We start from the raw sequence: 21,725 nt of genomic DNA on the forward strand, positions 1-21,725 counted from the left end.
TCGACGCACCGCTCAGCAGGCGTGCATCTATGTGATGTTGGAAGCTTGGGGATTCCAATGAAATTTCACGAAGAAAATTGCAGAAGATAGCAACTGTTGCATTTTTTTTGTTTTTGCCTTGAACGTAACTGTTGCATATGAAAAAGATTCTTCGTTCCTAACGCTAGTGTGATGTGTGCCGTGTCCAGCAGCTTGCTCTCCTTTTCTGCCCGAAACTATACAAATCCCTACGGAAATTGCTGAAAACAATCATTGACCAAATGGGCATTCCGTATGAATAATTAGTACTCGCCGGGGTAAAGCATATGCTTGACAAAATGTAAAAGAGGATGTCAAAGGTGATTGTGCTTACCCTTTAGGGGTATGTCATTACGAGGAGGTGATAATTACTCATTTATTATTCAATTAAGCAATTATCCCGTCTTTAGAAGATGTATTGGTTGCGCGATCGACTGGACGGAAGTGCTAGGCAAAAGGCGTGACCACTACTATCGCCAGCAGTGCGCATGCCGGCACGAGGAGTGGTGGCCAAGAAGATGGCCGGCGCGGGCGCCGGCGCCGGCCGGGCCTACGACGCAAAACCGTATGGTACGCTACAGTATTGTACAGCAGGAGGACAAATTTGACGCCGTCTAGCACGGGGGAAAGAACGTTTTGGGACCATTAAACAAACGCGCGCGGTCCACTAATCACCAGCTTAGACTATGCTGTGTTTCTCGATCTCTTGTTTTCCGCTTGGTCCAAAAGATGATGCTCGGAAAGGCGGATGAACGCCTCTGTTTCTTCGGCGGCATCCTTGCCGACAACACCACTACGTTTTGGACTCGTCCTAAGGCCGGCCGCCGTCCAGACGCAGCTCTGCTCGTGAACATCTTTTCCATTTGGTCCTAAAGTTTTTCGCAGAGTAGCAGAGCATAACGCCACAATGGTAGTTTGGACTGACCCACAAGCCCATATGTTTTACAGGCCGACCCACGGTCCAGGCGTCCACAGCTTGGGCCGTCACGTATGGCCTCACAATCCGTGGTACAATACTACAAGTGCTGCCTTTGCCACCGATCAGGATCCTCTGCGGTTAAGGCTACTGTATCTATAGTAAAATGCATTGGACCCGATCGGAGCAGTTGATTTCACGGTGGATACACCACATCCGTATGCTACAGTATCAGTACAGTACCAGAACGGTTATACAGTAACCAGATTACTGTTACCACAGTAAAAGCGGTTAGCTGACTCATTTGTGCGGAGGATCCGAGTCCTTTGCCACGCTGCCTCCACTGATCAAACAACTTCCGTTTCACCGTAGCTGATTTGCTGCCCCCACCCCGCGGAAAGAATACGTGTAAAGCAAGGCCTTCGCCGTCGGTGCAAGCCTGAAAGTTCAGAGTAAGTACGGGTGGTACAAGCTCAAACAGGGTACTGTAAAATGGAGTACACTACGCAACAAGAGCACTGATCAGGAAGTGGCCGTCAGTCAGGCACCCAGAACGAGACGGGCTGATAGGAGGCATCACCGCCACCTGGAATCCACACGCAGAGACCGCTCCGCCGATCACCGGACGGAGAAGGTGCCGGTCGGTTTCATGACTCGAATCCGTGACACTGCCCTCTGGGACCCCTTTACCGGGGCCCTCTGTCAGCGACAGAAGAATGGCGCCCCGCTGCATGCATGCATGCATGCATGCTGGCATCAGAGTGAGAAACCTATGGCATCCAGGTATCAGTGTATCACCTACCAGAGCGCCAAGTGTGAAGCAAGAGAGCACCGGTGACATCGATATGCTTGCTTCGGGTTGCAAGTTACTGCTGCTAGACAGTAGAAAGTAGGCTATGGATTAGTACTAAAACATTTCTGTTCTTTTCTCTAGGGAAACGAGAACAAAAGTATGGATGGAACGGGGGAAGCATATGGTCACACCATTATTGGTTTCTTCTCCACCCTGTAGTGACTCGAGGGAGAGGAATTCGGCAAAGATTTGGTACTTTTACTCTCGTTGGTTTCCCTTGCTCTCCTTGTGTGTTCGTTTTGGGATACTTGGGCACAGCAACGACCATGGTGGAGGTGATCGGAGGAGCCTTGAAGAAAGAGCAAGAAGAGAGCGTGGTCGACATAGACAGTGGTGAGGAGGAAGCCAAGAAGGTGGTGAGGAGGAGGAGGAAGAAGGCCTGTGATCCGCACAAGAAGAAGGCATGCGTGGATTGCACGAAGAGGTGTGTCCGCATTCATGGCCGGCCTTGTTCGTCCTCCTCGGTGCCGTCTTCCAGCAAAGCGAGGGCGATCCCGGCAGTGGCGTGCTTCTTCAAGGTCATGATGGGCTACTTCTCCGAGAGCATGGTATGAGCTTTCGTTTTGTTTTACCTCACTGCATGACAAGTTCGTGAGAGAACCCCATGCATCTCAGTCAGCTTGTAGCCCAATATGGTACTGAGACAGTGAGACATGTACTGCATTTTAGAGTGCTCAGGATGATGCACATACTATGTACTAGTAGTCTGGTACTACATTGGCGAGCCTGGATGAGTTCGACCTTGGCAGTAACTTTTCTTGATACCAGAACTTGTGTAAACCTTATATTTCACACATGCAGGATATACCACCCCCATTTGCCAAGACAATCTTGGACCTGTCAGGCTCCAATATTTACCTCGAAGATGCATTTGGGCTCCGATGGCGCGTGCGGGTGTGCTTGCGCGACGGTGTTTTATCATTAGGCCATGGTTGGAAGAACTTTGTGCTGGACCATGCCATCAGCTGTGGCGAGTTTCTGGTGTTCAGGCAGATCGCCAGGTCGGTCTTCACTGTGCAAATGTTTGCCCCTTCAGCTGTCGAAAGGCTGTATCTCTGTGAGAGGAACAAAAGGCAGAGCAGGAAGAGGAAGCCCAGGCAGAAAACAAGCTCTCCCAGTATTCAAACGGTGAAGCTAATCAAGAATAGTGTGGAAAGCTGTAAAAAGAAACAGCGTATTGATCTCCAGAAGGATCTGAGCCCAAGCGACTGTAAAATGTCAGTTCATGTTTGCATTGACGACTCTGATATTCCCAATTCTGTATCTGAACTAAAATGTTCGGACACATCTGATAAAGCACCCGAGGTAGGAGCTGCAGAATCTCAAGAAGTTTCTGAGGTCCCTACAAGACATCAAGGCAAAGCTCAGGAGGTGTTGGATGGCGATGCAGAAATACCAGATGACTGTACAACCTTTAAAGGAAATGAAAATGAATGCAATTCTACTGTCAGGGAGCACCCCGTTTCTGATGCTACTGGAATTGAGCGTGGTGAGGGATCTAATTTGCTAACAAATATAGATGCTAGTGGACCTTTGGCTATGATGGATCTTAATGAAGTGAGTATAGATGATATATTTTTGTCAGCTGATATATACGAATTTGAGAGTGATATATGTAATCCAGAAGCATTTTCTGTTGATCTGAATATGGAAGGGCTAAGTACTGATGGCCGAACTTCAGGTTTCAGTTTCCCAGAGAGTAACTCATACAATCACCGTTCTTCCATGGGAGTTGGTCAGTATTTTGTGATGTCAGAAACAGTATCATGCACCGAAAATAAACAGATGAGTGATGCACTGGGAACATGTACAGATGTCAATGCTCCAGCGCATGACATAGACATCAACGCATTGCCCTCAAGTGAGCCATCATCATTTGGAGAGGACAACTCTTCTCCTCCGACTGATGCTGAAGTGCCCTGTAGTGAATGTGCATTAAGCAGTTGTAATAAGGATAAATGCAAAAGTGTGTTCACTTGCCAGGGCAACCAAGCAGCAGAAAAGGAAGGTTGGTAACTTGCAATTTTCTCGAGTATCTTCCAATCTTTTGTTGCAAACAAGATATATACATATTATTTTTCCTTGTACGTATTTTCATGTTTACTAACTATACTTATTGAACAACAACAAAGCTTCAGGGTTTGTTCCGGAAGATTCTTCTGTAAAGCAAGGTAAACCAAAAGATGGTCAGGTAAACATGCAAGACAGTACAGGACATAATGCTGCTGAAATCATGTCAAGCAGTTCAAAACCTCATGAATTTTCCCATCCCAGGAAAAAACTTCTGCAAACTGGTATTACAGAATGCTTCCACGTGATGCATGTTAACTTTCAGAAATACATCACATAAAATCTATTTCATGACTTTGGAGCCAATGTACAGGAAATAACTCTGGAGGCCTCCAAAGTGGAAGTTCTGAATCAGGTGGTGTTCTTGCACTTGAAGCAAAGAGCGGAAAGTTTTGCATTGCAGTACCCGCACCAGATCAAACATGGCTTGTGAGTATCCTTAACTAATTTTCATTTATTTAGTATTGCGAGGACAGTCTCATTACAGATGTATTTCTTAATTATTTTCTCATTTTTAAGTTTATCAAATTCATGATCCAAAACAATTAAAAAATGTAGCACGTCCCCAAGTTATGAACCTAAGCCTTAAAAGATGGTGAGATAACGGCTGTGTAATGGAAAAATGAAGTTGAGCACAATAAGACAGGTCTAGCAGATAGCACAGGGCAATCATAGCGTCGAATCCATTGTTATTTATCGAACTCTTGCAAACTTTAGTCTGAATTCTGAATTTTCAGTCTAAAGTTCAGTTACACGCCATGTACTAATTGTTCGATCTCTCTACTTTGATTTCTTTTCCTCACACACGTGTGAAAATGTTTGATTGATGTGAGCTTACCATTCTTCACCATTGTTCTAAAAGATTTTTCTTACAGGAGCTTCCAAGTCGACTGCCGGTTCTGCCAAGAAGGAAGAAACATGGAAGGAAAGTTGTAGTGCTCAAGGACCCATGCATGAGACTCTGGCCTGTGCTGTACCAGTGCACCCCAAGGTTCAACGCCTTCATCACTGGCTGGGTTGACATCAGCAGGGAGAACGACCTGCGAGAAGGCGAAACCTGCGAGTTTGAACTCAGCGGTAACTCTGAACTTTCATTCCAAGTGCGCATGCCCAATGCGAAGTAGCCATGTTACCCAGCAAATTGATCATATCTGTCATATTTCATAAGCAGCATTCCGGTAGCTGTTCTTGTGATCTGTGGCCGATCTGTTCCTTAATCATGTAAGAAGCAACTACTACGTGAGCTTCTGTCAACATGAAAAATGTTGCTGCTTTCTGGCTCATAATTTGCATGCTCAGATTATTTGTGCATGGTAAGAAACTAGTGGTGCCACCACTGACTGCTACAGGGCTACATGTTTTCATCACTGCTATATCATCCACGAAAAAAATAGAAGCTAGTTAGGCTTGTCAAAAAGGCCAAACTTATTGGCACGCACAATCTGAAGATGTTCTACGCGTGCATAAAGCACTAGGACTTAGTGCCATCCGCGGCATCTCCTTCGAACAATTCCGACAGCGACTCAGCCAGATCGTCAGCCGTGTACCTGACGGATTTTCCAAGCTTTGGATGCTTCTGCAGAAAGGCGCAGTAAGCAGGAACGACCATCTCCGACACAGCCTTCCGCAGGGCCGCTCGGAGCGCGGGATCCGGAACCTCGCGGCACACCTGGCTGCCGTGCGCTCTCTTAAACGCGGCGTTGAATTTTGACAGAACTTTCGTCGGCTTGTCGTTGCCACCCACGGGCATCTCCAGGCAGGCGACGACCGGACCCCAAGATACCTCGACGTAGCTCGCCGTGTGCCGCTCGAGCCGGTTACGACGGCGTGCGGCCCACTCGTCTCCGAGCAGAGACGTCACGTCGGCGTCCGCGGCGCGGTTCAGCAAGAAGCTTATGTTGTTGGCCAGGAAGAGGTGCGGCGAACCTCCCGCGGCCGCGCAGGCGAGCGCGGGTTTCTCTTCGAGGTTGCGTTCGAGGCCCACGATTAGCTCCGAGACGAGGCTGCCGAACGAGGTCACGCGCTCGGCGCCGCCGGCAGGAGCACCGGCTCCATCTCCATCACCATTCGCGAGGATCACGTCCAAAGCGGTGCGGTGCGGTGCCAACAGCTCGACGCAGGCCATGTCGTACCGCGTCAGCGGATGGACGCCGTCTGTCGCACTCGGCGTGTGCGACCAATCACTTTGGATCTTGGCCATGAGACTGCCGATCATAGTTTTCACCACGTCAGCCAATTTGGTGAGGATATCCTGCGTCTTCTCAGAGATGAGCTCCTTGCGCGCCCCGCTGAACAAGAGCAGGAGGCTGGGAGCAGCATCGCTTAGAGCCTCGTACATGCCGAGGATGTACATGAGCTTCTCGTGCGATGTGATGCTGGTGAACTCGTCCGCGAACTTGAGCAGTATCAGGGTGCGGTTTTCTGCGATGGCCAGCAAGTATTCGTCCTTAAAACCGTCGAAGGCACCTGGATCCTGCGCGTACAGCTGCCTTCGCATGGCAACGACGGCCTTCCCGATTACCTTAGTCACCAGAGTCCACCGCCTGATCACGACCTCCGTCGTCCGCCGCGAGCATTCAACCCGAAGAATGGACAAGAATCTGCTCCATGATCATGAACATCAATCAGATAAGCATGGTTTATCAAACTGAAAATCTATTGACCAGCTCCAGCAGAGACCAACAAAAACTATGTAATCGATACTCGTAGAAGCACAACAGGACCTGTCTAGCACATCGCAGGGAGCGTTCGCGAACGCCCGGAGGAGATCCTTGGTGCAGCCGGCACGGATCACCCGCAACACGATCTCGTGAAGGACGGACACGCCTGCTGGGCAGATGAGATCGAGCTCATCCAAGAACTCGCCGTCCAAGAGGGCCGCGACCTCGTCCGGCACGGTCGAGGTCGACCGTGACTGGCTTCCGTCGGACGCGTCGAACTCCCCGCCGGTGCTTGCCGTGCTGGTTCTGTCGCCGGCACTGGGGAAGGCCACCAGCGACACGCCGCTCGAGGCCAACGAGAGCTTGTCCACGGCGAAGCGCAGCTGGGAGACGTTCCAGACCTTGACGCGCAGGAACTCCTCCACCATGCGCGCCATGGCGACGCCGACGACACTGTCCAGGCGGCGACGAGCGGAGGAAGCAGCGGTGGGGAAAGGGTCCTCCTCCACCAGGAGGAGCACGTCGTCGACCGCGGAGAGGAGGCCCTTGTTGGTGTAGTTCGCCTCCGCGTCCCATATGCCGGAGTCGGCGCCGGGGGAGCGATTCCACTGTAGTATAGCGTGCTCGGCAAGGTCAAGCCGGGCCGTCGCTTGCGTTTTCGGCGCACCGGCGAAATCTTCCGCTGCCTTCCCAACGGCGGCCCCCATCTTGGGAGGCTCCACGGGGACGAGTGGGCGTTGTCTTGACTTGGAATTGGTGAGCTTCACGCGCAGTGCTTTTGAGGTCGACTCCACGCGGAAGCAGGGTTGAAGTTACCTACCGGTTACGAGCTCCGGTGGTAATAAAAATACGCGATAACTACTGTTATCGATCAAAAATTAAAAAAAATTAGAGAAAATTCATTTAGCAAAATTTGAAATTTAGAAAAAAATCACGATTTTAACTGTTCAGTAACCGCTCGGTTTTAGTCGGTTACCAAGCGGTTTGGGTCGGTTACCGAACGATTTTCTCGCATTTTTGAATTGGTCGGTTACCGAGCGTTTTGGGTCGGTAATCGCTCGGTTTTCTCGATTTATTGAGCGATTTTATCGAATTTCAGCGCAGTTCAACAAAAAACTAAAAATGGCTCAACCTTGTAAAATCAATAACTAATTCATCTAAGTTTCAAATCAAGTGAAACAAATTTTATTGGTTTCCTTGTAACATGATCTACATGATAAAAGTATTTATACTCATAAAAAAGTTCAAAATTTTCTGTGAGAAATTGTATTTGTTAAACCAAGTTAAATGCATAGTTTACTCTTTGCTAATCCAAAAATCATAAAACTAATTTTGTTAGTCTTCTTCCATGATCATATGTCTTTTAAAAATACATGAACTCATGAATTAGTTATTGTAACATGCATGATTGTGTAAATGTGTTGTGACTAGATTAATTCATAACTGACCCATCACACCTCAAAAATTAGTGAAACCACTTTCATTAGCTTATTTATACTATGATTTACATAGGAAAAATAATAGTAGATATGAAAAAGTTAATTACAGTGTTGTTTGCTAATATATTCATTTTATGCTTGTGAACTTTGTAAAAATCATAGAGAATTTAATAAAACTCTAAATAAAGTGAAATCAATTTTAAAGATTCTCTTAAAATATGTTTTACACAAGAAAAATATTATTTGCATGTTACACTTTTCCTTAACGTGAGTTAATAACTGAGCCGCACGCTTCAATTTTTTTCAAACTTTCTCACTATAGAATATGATGCAAACGACATTATTTTTGAAAATTGTTTTCACAGAAGGTCTTAGAATTGTGTCTAGTTTTTTTTTTAAGATTTTGTTTGAATTTTTTTTCGAATTTTTCGAATTCAAATTTTGGTTATCGTTCGGTTTCTGAAACCGGACCGGACCGAGAAGGTCAGTAACCGTGATTTTTGAGCGGTTACCGACACATTTGTGAACCGTGCACGGAAGACGAGGGAGACGTTTTAGGTAGGACTAGAAAAGGACCCTCATCTTCTCCATATGGCACATGAGAAGTCTAATGAAATAAAGATGATCAGTTGCGGCTAAGGGAAAATGAAAAAACTATCTGTATTTGTTTTGTAATGGAATACAAGCCTGTTAGATAATCTTAAACAACTTAGATTTTTGGACTGTACACATGATTATGCAGTATTTTTTTTAACAAAAACTACAAAAATCCAAGAAAGGCCCTGATGTTGTATACCTTTCTGAGAATATCAGACATATACCTTTGAATTCAGTTGTTATCATATTGCGGATCCCAGTTGCCGCTGTCCAGCCCATAACCTGTCGCATAGCCTTAATGAATTTGATTCTTGCCATGCACCAGCTTCAGTATCTATTCGTGATAATGAGCTTCAAGAAGCCAGTGATGAGATCTTATAGAAAAGTGGCGCAGCTTTACCGCGTCTGCTAACTCTCGCCAGTTGGTCATACATAAATAGAAGGGATTATCAAATTGATACTTTAGATGAATCAAAAGGTTGATTGTACTATGTGTAGGATATTGTATATATTACAGTAAAAGATTCCTTGACTTTGGTTATATTACAACAAAATAACTCCATGAGTTCAAAAGGTCAGAATAGTCTTCACGATTCAATTATATATCTGTCTAATGGCAATGAATGCTTATCCTACACTGCTAGCTTGGTGATTTATTGAAGTCATATCAGTTCTGTTGCTTAATTATATTTTCTAAAGTTAGTACCAGCAGTACACATATCTTCATAATTAGATAAAAAGATATTCATACACTAAAATGCATGTATATCGGGTATCATATCTCAACTATCTATCAGTCTACCTACCAGCAGTACACATTGATGCTTTCTCATGTTTAAGGCAGCATTGTTACTGGCCTTTTGACCATTAGCTTACAAGATTGTTGATTCACTGCTATTGACTTGGCTTGATCAGCCATAGCTTAACAGATTTTGAAAAGATTTGATCTAGATATATTGATCTTTTGTGCGCTCTTGCTTTCTACTGATATATTGATCTTTCAATCAATTTTTATGTCAATGATTGGAAGTGGTCGGTATTGCAAAGACTGAAAGTGAAATGAAGGGATTGTTGCTGAGTTGCCTGTTTTTCTAACTCTGGATCTCAAATAAACAATTTTCACGCTACATTTCCTGTACAGAGTTGATAATTTAGATAGATTTTAGTTTTACTATTCTACCTGTCACACAGCATGTAATCTGTTTCTTGCACAGCCAAAAACAAATATGACGGCAAGAGGTTTATGATATATAGCAAATTCTGCTCGTGTTTGGTACAACCAGTAAAATTTGTAAAAAAAGGTGCATGACCGCATGACCAAGGTTTGGTGCTCTGTTCATAGATATAGTAGAGTTCATCGTCATATTTACCAGACTATTATTTTGTGGATTTGTTTGCCTCAATTATATTTCTAGAATAATGGATGCCTTTGACTGCGCAAATGACTATAGTTCTGCTTCTTGGTTTTTTTGGTAAAGACGATTGATTTGGATTTACTTTGCAAAATTCTAGGTCTGCCACATAATAATATTTCTCCAAGAAGGCTTCAGACTCAATATACAAACCTTAAGGAAATTCCGACTGCTGCAATCTTCTTTGTGAAGTCAATGGTAGCAGCTGCAATGCCTGCCAAAACATTCAAATTAAAAATAATGGGGCACATACTTGCATTCATGTAGGTTATACAAATCAAAATATAGCTAGTTTTACCGCAGAGAGTTGCAATTGAAACAGTGCTTACCTCAAGGCAGGCATGCGATGGCTCTGCCTCAACTGCCCGAGCTCCCTCGCTGCCTCAGATGGTGATCGCTCCTCCTCAACCGCAAGCTCCACGTTCCTTGCAACGCGATATAATCAGGTTCCCACCTGGATGCCGTTGCGACTGCGGCGGGGAACTCTGACACGATCCGGTACCCTGATAAGTTCGCGCTGGCGCTCCCTAGCCATCCGGGTGATGACATCCAAACGCGCCTGTCGGCCGCGGAGCCGGGGAGGCTCCCTTCGCCTCTTCCTCTCGTTGCTGCCAGGCTCATCCCTGCGCGAGCCTGCACGGGAGTTGCGTGGCTAGCTGGTCATCTGCACCCACTCCCTTAGGAGCCTGACCCTTTGCTTCTCCGTCTCGCCGAGCCACTCCCCAGTAGCTGCGGCGGCGGCGGCAGATGCACCGTCAGTGGGGTCCGTGAGGCGGCGCGCGATTTGCCGCACACGCTCGCAGTCGGTGGTATCCGGGGAGGGCTCGAGGTCGAAGGGCTGGTCGGTGGAGGCGCGCGAGCGCGAGGGACAGCAGGACCCGCGATTTGAGGCAACCGGCCGCGGTGCGTCTTCTCCACTCAAAAAGGCAGTAAGCGCTTGCAGACATTGAGAGAGCGGTTGGGATACTGTTCCCGCTATGAACAGTAGCCTACCGCTAAATTTTATTTTTCTATCTCATTTGTTTAAAATAGTGATCTTCTGTTATTCTAAAAATTCTAAAGTTTTTTTACATGTTTCATAATACATGTGCAAACTATTTTAATTAGATTCACCTAGAAAGTATGTGTAGAATTTAAACTAAAATTCTCTAAAAAAATGTACTTTTATAACTTCTATAAATTGTTAGGGAATCAAATAAATTCTCAGAAATCTGAAAAAATAACTAATATTCCTCTTATATGATGGAATAATTTTTAAAATTATTTTCAGACCTAGGTTTGTATATGTTTGAATTCAAATAGAGTTAAAAGAAGAATATCACATGAAATTATAAAAATACATATAAATAGAGTATTAGAAAGGAACTCACTTTTTCACCATATAACATAGGGTTAAAAATAATTTTAAAAAATACTCCATCATATAAGAAGAATATTAATGAATTTTTTCAGATTTTTGGGAATTTATTTGATGCCCTAACAATTTCTAGAAGTTATAAAAATACCCTTTTTTAGAAAATTTTAGTTTAAATTCTACACATGCTTCCTAGGTGAATCCAATTAAAATGGGTTGCACATGGATTATGAAATATGTAAAAAAATTATGATTTTTGGAGTAACAGAAGATCATTGTTTTAAATAGAGAACACAGAAAAGAAAATTTAGCGGTAGCCTAACCGCTCTTAGTTGGTTGCAAGGGCTTACTTTCAGATGGCGGTAAGGCCTGCTCTTACCACCGTGGTATCTTTATCGCCCTCTATGAGAGTTTTTTTTATTTTTATATTTTCTAACTTAAAACATTAAATAAATATATTTTAGATGAAAAAATTTACAAAAATAGACACCTAACTTTCTCTGAAAGGACTGCAGCCCGAGGTCTTCTCGATTGGGCCAATAGAGATGGCCCACTAGTCCAATACTGTCCGAAATTATAGTTTTGAGCATAACAAAGTTCACTGCAGTGAAGCATCAGTGCTTTGCATTCCCGAAAAAAGAAAAGAAAAACGAGCTTCAGTGTTTGCACCTGTTCTGTTGATAGATCTTGAACTATATAGGTATATCCGTCGTGTCGATGATCAGATTTACGACTAGTCATCTGAATCATCTCCATGTTGGATATAAATGGTACGTACATTTTCAACCCTGATGCCTATTGAGAATTCACGACAACTGCTGCGGATCTTCAAAGAGGTTTTGCTAGTTTCTACTACACTGCTATAGTATCCATGAAGGAAAAGGAAGCTAATTGCCTAATAATTGGCAAAACTTGTACAGAAGGTCAAGCTTATTGGCACAATCTGAAGATGTTCTAGGTGCATAAAGCCACTACGATTTCCTGCCATCCTCAGCTTCTCCTTCGAACAATTCCGACAGTGATTCGGCCAGATTGTCAGCCGTGTACCTGACGGATCTTCCAAGCTTCGGGTTCTTCTGCAGAAACGCGGTGTAAGCAGGAACGACCATCTCCGACGCGGCCTTCCGCAGGGCCGCTCGGAGCGCGGGGTCCGGGACCTCCCGGCACACCTGGCTGCCGTGTGCTCTCTTAAACGCGGCGTTGAACTTTGCCAGCGCTTTCTGCTTGCCGCTGCTACCCAGTGGCGTCTCCAGGCGAGCGACGACCGGACCCCAGGAAGACCCGACGTAGCTCGCGACGTGCTGCTCGAGCCAGCTCCGACGACGTGCGGCCCACTGGTCCCCGAACAGAGAAGCCACGTCGGAGGCGCGGTTGAGCACGAAGCTTATGTTGTTGGCCAGGAAGAGGTGCCGCGAGCCGTCTGCTTCCGCGTAGGCGAGCGCGGATTTCTCCTCGAGGTTGCGTTCCAGGCCCGCTATTAGCTCCGAGACGAGGCTGCCGAATGAGGTCACGCGCTCGGCGCCGCCGGCAGGAGCACCGGGTAAATCTCCGTCACCGTTCGCGAGGATCACGTCCAGCTCGGTTCGGTGCGGTGCCAACAGCTCGACGCAGGTCATGGCGTACCGCGTCAGCGGATGGACGCCGACGCTGGCACTCTCTGCCTGCGAACAGTCTGTTCGGATCTTGGCGACGAGGCCGCCGATCGCGATCCTCAACGCACGCTCCAGCTTGGCGAGAACGACGACGAGGTGTCGGGAGATGAGCTCCGCGTGCTGCCCAGTAAACAAGAGCAGGAGGCCAGGAACAGCGTTGCTTAGAGTCTCGTACATGTCGAGGACATACATGAGCTTTTCTGGTGATCGGGTACTGGTGAACCCGTCCGCGAATTTGAGCAAGATGAGGATCCTCTTCCTGGCGATGGCCAAGAAGTAGTCATTCTTGAACCTATCGAAGGCTCCACAGCTCAGCGCTTGGAGCTGCCTTTGCATGACGGAAAGGGCCTTCCCGACCAGCTTAGTCGCCAAGATCCACCGCTTGATCATGTCCTCCGTTGTCCACCACTCGGCGTCCTCGAAGCTGATTCGGTCGGCCTCGAGAGAACATTTCACTTGAAGAATCGACAAGAACCTGCTCCAGTAGTATGAAGTATATGTAAGAGTAAAGAATTGGTTTGATGCAACCGTGCTTGTATTGATCTGTTGCATCATGTATTTATACATGTACAAGGCACGTTGAGCCGTAACTAACTAGCTAACAAACAAGTGCTAAGTCAGCTAATTACAAGGAGTGAATACAAGAGAATCGGTCAAGGAGTTAAGCATGCAGACGTGCACTAACACCCCGCCGCAGTCTGAGCTTCTTTGCCGGCGATGATGCACAGACTGGACCTGAATACTTGAAATGTATTCTTGGACAAGCCTTTCGTCATTATGTCTGCAAATTGCTGATCGGTGGGTACATGCAGTATCCTGAAAGCACCAAGTGCAACCTTTTCTCTGACAAAATGAATATCCAACTCAATATGTTTGGTGCGCTTGTGATGAACCGGATTGGAAGCCATGTACACAGAGGAAATGTTATCACAGTACACTATTGTAGCCTTGGAAACTGGGGTGCCTAGCTCAGATAATAGCTGCCGCAGCCAGCAACATTCAGCAACTGTATTTGCAACACCTCTGTATTCTGCTTCCGCACTCGATCTTGAAACTGTAGGTTGGCGTTTAGATGACCATGAGACAAGTGAATCTCCAAGATAAACACAGAACCCGGAAGTTGATCGCCGGGTGTCAGGGCATCCGGCCCAATCTGCATCGGAGTAAGCACAGACGTCGACGGTTGATGAGCCATGGAGCTGGAGACCAAGTGTTGTGGTGCCACGAACATACCTCAAAACTCGCTTGAGCTGCGAGAGATGCGTGTCACGCGGATCGTGCATATGCAAGCAAGTTTGCTGAACTGCATAGGCAAGATCTGGGCGTGTCATGGTGAGGTATTGAAGTCCGCCGGCCAGGCTACGATATTCGGCCGGATTGGCGACTGGTTCACCAGAATTGGCAGACAACTTGGGCTTGACATCGACTGGAGTATCAGCTGCTTTGCAGTTGGACATGCCGGCGCGATCTAGGAGTTCTTCAGCATACTTTGCTTGGGACAGGAAGAATCCAGTGGAAGAACGAGTCACTTGAATCCCAAGAAAATAATGGAGTGGACCGAGGTCTTTGATGGCGAACTCAAGGCGAAGTTTGTCAACGATGTCACGCAGCAGCTCGTTGGAGGAAGCTGTCAAAACAATGTCGTCGACGTAGAGAAGCAAATAGGCTGTAGATGCACCCCGCCGTAGTACAAAGAGGGAGGCGTCTGATCTAGTTGCCACAAACCCGAGGTTCTGAACAACGCTGGCGAAGCGCGTGAACCACGCACGCGGCACTTGCTTCAGGCCATACAGAGACTTGGAGAGCTTGCAGACATGGTCAGGTTTGGCTGAATCGACGAAGCCAGCGGGCTGAAGGCAAAACACTTGCTCATCGATGAATCCATGCAAAAAGGCATTTTTGACATCCAATTGATGTACGGGCCATGATCTGGAAGCAGCCAAGGTAAGTACAGAACGCAGTGTTGCCGGCTTGACGACAGGACTGAAAGTCTCGGCGTAGTCGAGCCCTGGGCGCTGAGTGAAGCCGCGGACCACCCATCTGGCTTTGTAGCACTCAAGCGAACCATCGGCGCGCAGTTTGTGACGAAACACCCATTTGCCAGTGACGATGTGCGAGTTGCGTGGTCGAGGAACGAAGTGCCATGTTTGGTTGGAGGTTAAGGCGTCAAATTCTTCTTGCATTGCCGCTTTCCCGTTGGGATCACACAGGGCTGCACGAACAGAAGACGGCAGCGGCGAGACCGACGTTGAGGTCGCAAGTTGTGCATAGCGAGGATTGGTCTTGACGATACCAGCATGAAGCCGTGTGATCATGGGATGCTGTGGTGCAGGCGGAGGCGAATTGGCCGACGGCGTGGTTGCAGGTGGAGGCTGTATTTGCGGGCTGCACGCTGAAGTCGACGATGGTGAAGGTGGAGCTGACGCGATGGTAGCAAGGCGTGTAGGCAGACGGACCGGTCTTTGAAGAGAATTCAGCGCGTCGCACGCAGGTTCCATGGCGTCGGTGTCGACGCCAGCGACACAAGACTCACGGGATGGAGGGGTAGTCAGAGGCTTGGCAAACGGGAATGTGCCTTCTTCAAAGTAGACATGGCGAGAAATAATGACCCGGCACGATGACATATCGTAGCAACGGTATCCCTTGTGGTCAGGAGGATAGCCCAGCAGGACACAAGCAGTAGAACGCGGAGCTAATTTGTGCAAAGCAGTGGCCGACAAGTTGGGATAGCATAGGCAGCCAAAAACACGTAGGTGGCTATAGTCCGGAGGTGTGCCATGTAGCAGCTCGAATGGGGTGATTAGTTCCTTGGGTTTGCACGGACGCCTGTTGAGCAAGTAGGTTGCCGTGGCGAGAGCTTCCGCCCAGAAGTGATACGGCATGGATGCTTGTAAAAGCAGAGTACGCATAGAGTCATTGAGAGTGCGCAGAATTCGCTCGGCTTTACCATTCTGTTGGGAAGTGTAGGGACAAGATAATCGAAGAAGGATGCCGTGAGAGCGAAAGAAGGATCGCAGGACATTGTTGTCGAATTCCTTTCCGTTGTCGGACTGAAAACAGCGCACAGTGCGAGAAAATTGAGTGCGGACATAGGCACAAAAGGAAATTAAGGTGGCAGCAACATCAGATTTGTGGCGCAAAGGAAAGGTCCAAACAAAATGGGTATAATCATCAAGAATCGCCAAGTAAAATTGAAAGCCAGAATTGCTTATTACAGGAGACGTCCAAACATCGCAATGCAAGAGGTGGAAAGGGGACCGAGCTCGGGACTGAGAAATTGGAAAGGGGAGTCTAGTGTGTTTACCAAGACGACAAGCATGACAAGTGCTAAGAGATGATTTATTACATTGAAATGGAAATGATCGCAGGATATGAGTAAAGGAATTGTGTCCGGGATGGCCAAGACGCCGGTGCCAAAGGTCAGCCGAAGCAGCGACGAACGCACGAGCGGCCGGCAGTGACAGCGGATAAAGGTCGCCGGCACTGTCACATCGGAGAAGCTCCATCTTGGTGCGGAAATCCTTAATAGAGAAGCCAAATTCATCAAACTCCACAGAGACAGAATTATCACGTGTAAGAGAGCGAACTGAAAGAAGGTTTTTAATGAGACTTGGAACAACAAGAACATTGGGAAGATGAAGAGAACGAGTGGGTGTTCGAAAGGAGGTGAAGCCAGTTTGAGAAACAGGAATAACAGAGCCATTTCCAACAATAACGTGAGAGGTGCGAGGAGATGGAGAGGCAGAGGAAAGGTTACCACTGTTGGACATGTGCGAAGAGGCGCCGGTGTCCATGTACCAGTCACCGTTGGTGGACGCTGGGGGCTGAACTGCCATGTTGTTGAGCGCCTGGATGAGAGCACCTTGATCCCAAGCAGGCGGAACAGGAGCTGGAAGCGAAGGAACCGGTGCAGCATGATATGCCTGGGGAGCTGGGACTCTAGGCCGGGGACCGAGGACGCCAACGCCGGTGTTCGCGCCTGGTGCCCGCGCCATAGGCCAGGCCTGAAACAAGCCAGCCCAGGGATTCGCGTACGCCAAATACCCAGGCAACGACGGAAGGGCCGGGGCAGGCATGCGCCTAGCAGCGGAGGAAGAGGAGCCACCGCCACCGCCGCCGCCGATCTTCTTCTTCTTGTTATTCTTCTTGCCACTGTTGGAACCGGAGGTGGAAGTCGATCCGGAAGAAGCCGGAAGGTGCTGCGCGGCGAGGCCGAAGTATGATGGGGCGGAGCCGCCGCTTGGGGTCGAGGCGCCAGTAGGAGACTGTGTCACGTACGCCTCGGACTGGGCGGCCGCACGGGACTGCGCGATGCTGTGTTCCTGAAGGAGCAGGTAAGATCGCGTTCGGAGAAAACTGGGGAAGGTTGGCTGCATCGTAAGAGCGGGAATGAGATGTTGGAAGCGAGGACTGAGACCGCGAAGGAGATTGAGGACGAGCTCCTTGTCCGTGACTGGTGAACCAAGGTCCCGGAGAGTGTCTGCCAAAGATTTCAGTTTGGTGCAGTAAGGGAGGACGCCCATGTCGCCTTGTTGGAGAGTGCGGAACTCGGCGCCGACATATACCGAGCGCATCTCCTCGTTGTCACGGAACAGGGACCGGAGGTCCCCCCACAAGGAGTACGCGGTGTCAGAAGGACTTTGGACAATCTTGAGAATGTCAGCAGAGACAGTGGAATAGAACCAAGAAACAATGGAGAAATCATTCTGTACCCAATCGGAATCACCGCGTGCGGGGGAGCCGTCAATGTGATCACCGAGCCCAAACTTGCCGAACACCACATGAAAGAACTGGCTCCAGGAACCATAATTGGACTCATGCAAATCGAGAACTATGGGCACATGTGTTTTGATGTTAATCAGTTGGATTTGAGAGGAGGGAAGAGGGTTGGTGACGACACGAGCACCAAGGGGAGGAGGCGAGCCAGCCTCGGAGGAGGACGACGACGAGTGGACGCTCATGGCGAACGGGAGAGAGAGAGAGGAGGGGCAGCGGAAGGGTAGGATCTTGGGGAAACTGATACCATGTAAGAGTAAAGAATTGGTTTGATGCAACCGTGCTTGTATTGATCTGTTGCATCATGTATTTATACATGTACAAGGCACGTTGAGCCGTAACTAACTAGCTAACAAACCAGTGCTAAGTCAGCTAATTACAAGGAGTGAATACAAGAGAATCGGTCAAGGAGTTAAGCATGCAGACGTGCACTAACAGTATACATGGTGGATTAAATTGCAACTCGGGTAATTAGTAGGCTCAAGAAAGAAGATGTTGCGCTAGCTGTGTATGTATAACGGGCCCAATAGCCCATCTATGTATGGTTGCAATCATGGCAAATAAATGAGAAATATAACTTCCCCGTATATGTCCACAGAAGATTTGCATAAGAATTAAGTACCTGTCTAAAACATGGCAGGGGGACTTGGTGAATGTGTGGAGCAGCTCTTTTGTGTACCCGGCACGGATGACCCGCAGGGCGATCTCATGGAGAACAGACAAGCTTGCCGGGCAGATCAGATCGAGCTCATCCGAGATCGTGCCGTCCACGGAGACGGTCAACACATCAGGCAGGCTCGAGAGGCTCCCGCCTGACGCGCGGAGCTCGTCAGTGGTGCTCAGGCTAAGCTCCCCGGTGCTGGTGCTGCCGCCGGTGGGGAAGGCGAGCCACACGCCGCCACTAGAGGGCAGAGAGACCGATAACCTCTCGACGGCAATGCGAAGGTCGCTTATGCCTTGCAGCTGGGAACCGTCCCAGACCCTGAGGAGGAGGAACTCATCCATGAGGCGCGACATGGCGACGCCGAGGGCGCTGTCCATGCGTCTGCGAGCCGGGGAGGTCATGGGGAACGCGTTGATCTCCTTGAGGTGAAGGATCTCGTCGACTGCGGAGAGGAGGTCTCTGTTGGTGCAGGTCGCCTCCGCGTCCCATACGCCGGTGGTTCCGGTGCCGGCGTCGGGGGAGCAGTCCCACTGGAGTACGGCGTGCGCGGCGACGGCAAGCCGGGCCTCCGCTAGCGTTTGCGGCGCATCGGAGAAATCTTCAATTGCCTTCGCCACGGAGGCCCCCATGCTGTTGTGTATTTTGCTTGCTGCGTGTTGGGCCTAGCTAGCTCGAGGAGGCTTGACTCTTGAGTGGGCGTCGCAGAATGAAGAGAGAGAACTCGATGCTATCTAAAAGAAGAAGTGATCTTCTTAAGTTTCTGGGGAGGAAGTGTCTACGGATTAACATCAACAGGTGCCACGAAATTCCCCAATAGTAGGAAACGGAGGATTGCTTGGAGAAATTGACGCGCGTTCTTGGGCTTTGGAGGTCGGCTCCACACGGAGAAGAAAATGTTGTAACTCCATCTTGACTCCCCGTTGACGTCTCCCGCTTCGTTTGTGAACACAGCAACTACCCGCCGTGTCCGACTGGCTGCTGGCTTTCAGGGCATGTTCAATGCAAGGTATTTAGTCACGAGTGCTCAAAGAGATAATATTTCCATGTCATTAAACACTTCTCTCTAATGCAAATTTGTGTTTAAAAAGTTTAACTACCTTGTTAGCACACTTTAAACACCTAAAGCAAACTTAAGCACATTTTTCTTCCTATAAACACCCACTTATTTGACTTGGCACAAATAAACCGGTTTTTTTTTTGTGTAAAAACATACTCTAAATAGCCATTGTTCATGCTCTAAGCACACACTCTATTTGACGTGACATAAATAAACCGGTTTTTTATATAAACACCTACTAAGAGCATCTCCAACCGACTACTCATATTTTCCCTCATATTTGACCCCTTATACTCGAATCACCTCTATTTTATTAATATCTAGTAACTCTCTCCTCTCTCTCCCCTCTCTCCAGAGCCTCTCTCCCGACACCAGCCAAAGCTCCCTCTCTCCCCCCGCTCCTTCTCTCTCCCTGACCTCCCTCTCCTCGAGATCCCTCCCTCCACGCCTCCACGGCATGGGCGGGCGGGTGAGGGGGCGACGGCGCAGCGTGAGGGGGGGGGGAGCGGGTGCGGGGAAGCGCGGGCGGGCAGGTGTGGGGTAGTGCGGCGGTGCGGGAGGGGCTGTGCGCGGGCGTGGCGGCGCAGGTGTGGGGCCGGATGAGAGGTTGGATGAGGAGCCCCTAGATGTAGGGGGTGAGGGAAGAGATATGAGTGTTCCTTAAATAAAAGGAGCCGCATAGGGGGTCGGTTGAAATCAATTTTCATCGTTTTTCCCTTAAATATAGGATAAAGGGTGGGAAGAGGGCTCGGTTGGAGATGCTCTTACGCGAAACAGACGAGCAGGCTCGAGATGCCGAGTCTCAACAGTCTTTGACGAATCGGACCTCGCTGCAGCGCCAACCGTACGTGAAACCCGTTAGAGGTGTTGCAGTTTGGATTTTTTTTTTCAATATTTATAAAAATATATGTTTATTTTAAAATATTACATTTCTAAACTATCGTTATCCGTTAAAAAGTTGACACTGTTGTTCTTCAAACGGGTGATATCTTTAAAAATAAAGATATAGTCCTTTTAACATATGACATCTTAAAAAATAAAAAAAACACTATGTTTCATTGCTCTCAAAATTTAAAAGACTATCGAAATAGTCATACAAAATTCTAAAAAGATATGTTTGCAGAGGATACTATAATCTATCTCTCCAAAAAAATTCAACTCAAAACAATATTTTTACAATGAGAAATAAAAAGGATAAATTTTATACTTGTACAATGAGAAATAAAAAGACTAATTTTATTGTACATAGTCTGTCTTTTTTGTTTCTTATTTTATAATAAAATTTATCTTTTTTTTCTTATTGTACAAATTATATTTTTGTCTAAATTTTTTAAAGCTAGGTCTTAGTGTCCTATGTGACATACATTTTGTTTAGAATTTTTCACGATTATTTTGATAATATTTTGAATTTTAAAGCAGTAGAACATAATATTTTTGAATTTTTTAAAAGGTGTTATTTATTGGATGGGTGGCACTTATTATCGTTTAACCAGCAGACAATGTTAGTATAAATATGTAATATTTTAAAATAGACATGTACTTTTGTAAATATTAAAAAATAAAAAATCAGAGCTTATTTATTTATATATATATATATTTAAAATGTACAACTATTCTAAAATATTACACATCTAGTTTAACATCGTCTGTTAGAAGTGTAACAACAAAGTATTACCTGTCCAACATACGACATCTTATGAGAACTATAATAAAACGGTCAAAAATTAAATACTTTAATTGATATGATATTCATATCAATGTATCATCTAATCAATAAACGATATATTTATTGTGGTCCGTTAAAAAGAAGACAGAACTATGCTAAATACATAAAATACATCATCTGTTCATGCTTTTATATGCGGTGTTGTTACAAGCACGCATGCTTGAACCGAAAAAGGTAACCATTTAATCCTAGTGGGCCCGTGGTGCTGTCTGAATGCACGCATTTCAAGGACCGAAAAGCTAACCTATCTTTATTAATTCCAATGGCCCCCACGCCTCATTGTTAATCCCATGCATGCAATAGCACCGCATGTGTGCTAAAAGTGTCACCCGTTCAACTTTTTCAGCGACTCAGCACACTCCTGTGGCCCGTTAAATAGGTGATAGGTTAAGGTGAATATGATAGCAATCAAAATATTTAATTTTTAATTGTTGTATCATGAGTTCTATGAGCTGTCACCGTTTAACGAATATTTTTTTTTAACAAACAATGATAGTTTAGATGTACAATATTTTAAAATAGATATGTATT

General features: G+C 47.0%; 3 protein-coding genes across 3 annotated transcripts; 1 reads left to right on the forward strand and 2 right to left on the reverse strand.

The window, feature by feature from the left end:
- The first annotated feature begins 1,749 nt into the window (after positions 1-1,749).
- On the forward strand, positions 1,750-4,981 carry LOC133908294 (B3 domain-containing protein Os01g0905400-like). Its single transcript, XM_062350286.1, has 5 exons — positions 1,750-2,335; positions 2,589-3,795; positions 3,896-4,081; positions 4,171-4,286; positions 4,733-4,981. The coding sequence occupies exons 1-5, from the start codon at positions 2,054-2,056 to the stop codon at positions 4,979-4,981; spliced, it is 2,040 nt and encodes a 679-aa protein (XP_062206270.1). The 5' UTR covers positions 1,750-2,053.
- LOC133909416 (exocyst complex component EXO70A1-like) lies at positions 4,529-7,309 on the reverse strand. Its single transcript, XM_062351837.1, has 2 exons — positions 6,581-7,309; positions 4,529-6,457 (listed from the first exon to the last, which is right to left on the reverse strand). The coding sequence occupies exons 1-2, from the start codon at positions 7,222-7,224 to the stop codon at positions 5,329-5,331; spliced, it is 1,773 nt and encodes a 590-aa protein (XP_062207821.1). The 5' UTR covers positions 7,225-7,309; the 3' UTR covers positions 4,529-5,328.
- A 4,656-nt stretch (positions 7,310-11,965) lies between these two features.
- On the reverse strand, positions 11,966-19,332 carry LOC133909417 (exocyst complex component EXO70A1-like). The gene is made up of 2 exons (XM_062351838.1): positions 18,370-19,332; positions 11,966-13,446 (listed from the first exon to the last, which is right to left on the reverse strand). Exons 1-2 carry the CDS (start codon positions 19,038-19,040, stop codon positions 12,291-12,293), a joined length of 1,827 nt encoding a protein of 608 aa, XP_062207822.1. The 5' UTR covers positions 19,041-19,332; the 3' UTR covers positions 11,966-12,290.
- Between the last annotated feature and the right edge of the window lie 2,393 nt (positions 19,333-21,725).

This window comes from Phragmites australis, chromosome 2 (genome assembly GCF_958298935.1).
Source record: "Phragmites australis chromosome 2, lpPhrAust1.1, whole genome shotgun sequence".
Taxonomy (NCBI): Eukaryota; Viridiplantae; Streptophyta; class Magnoliopsida; order Poales; family Poaceae; genus Phragmites; species Phragmites australis.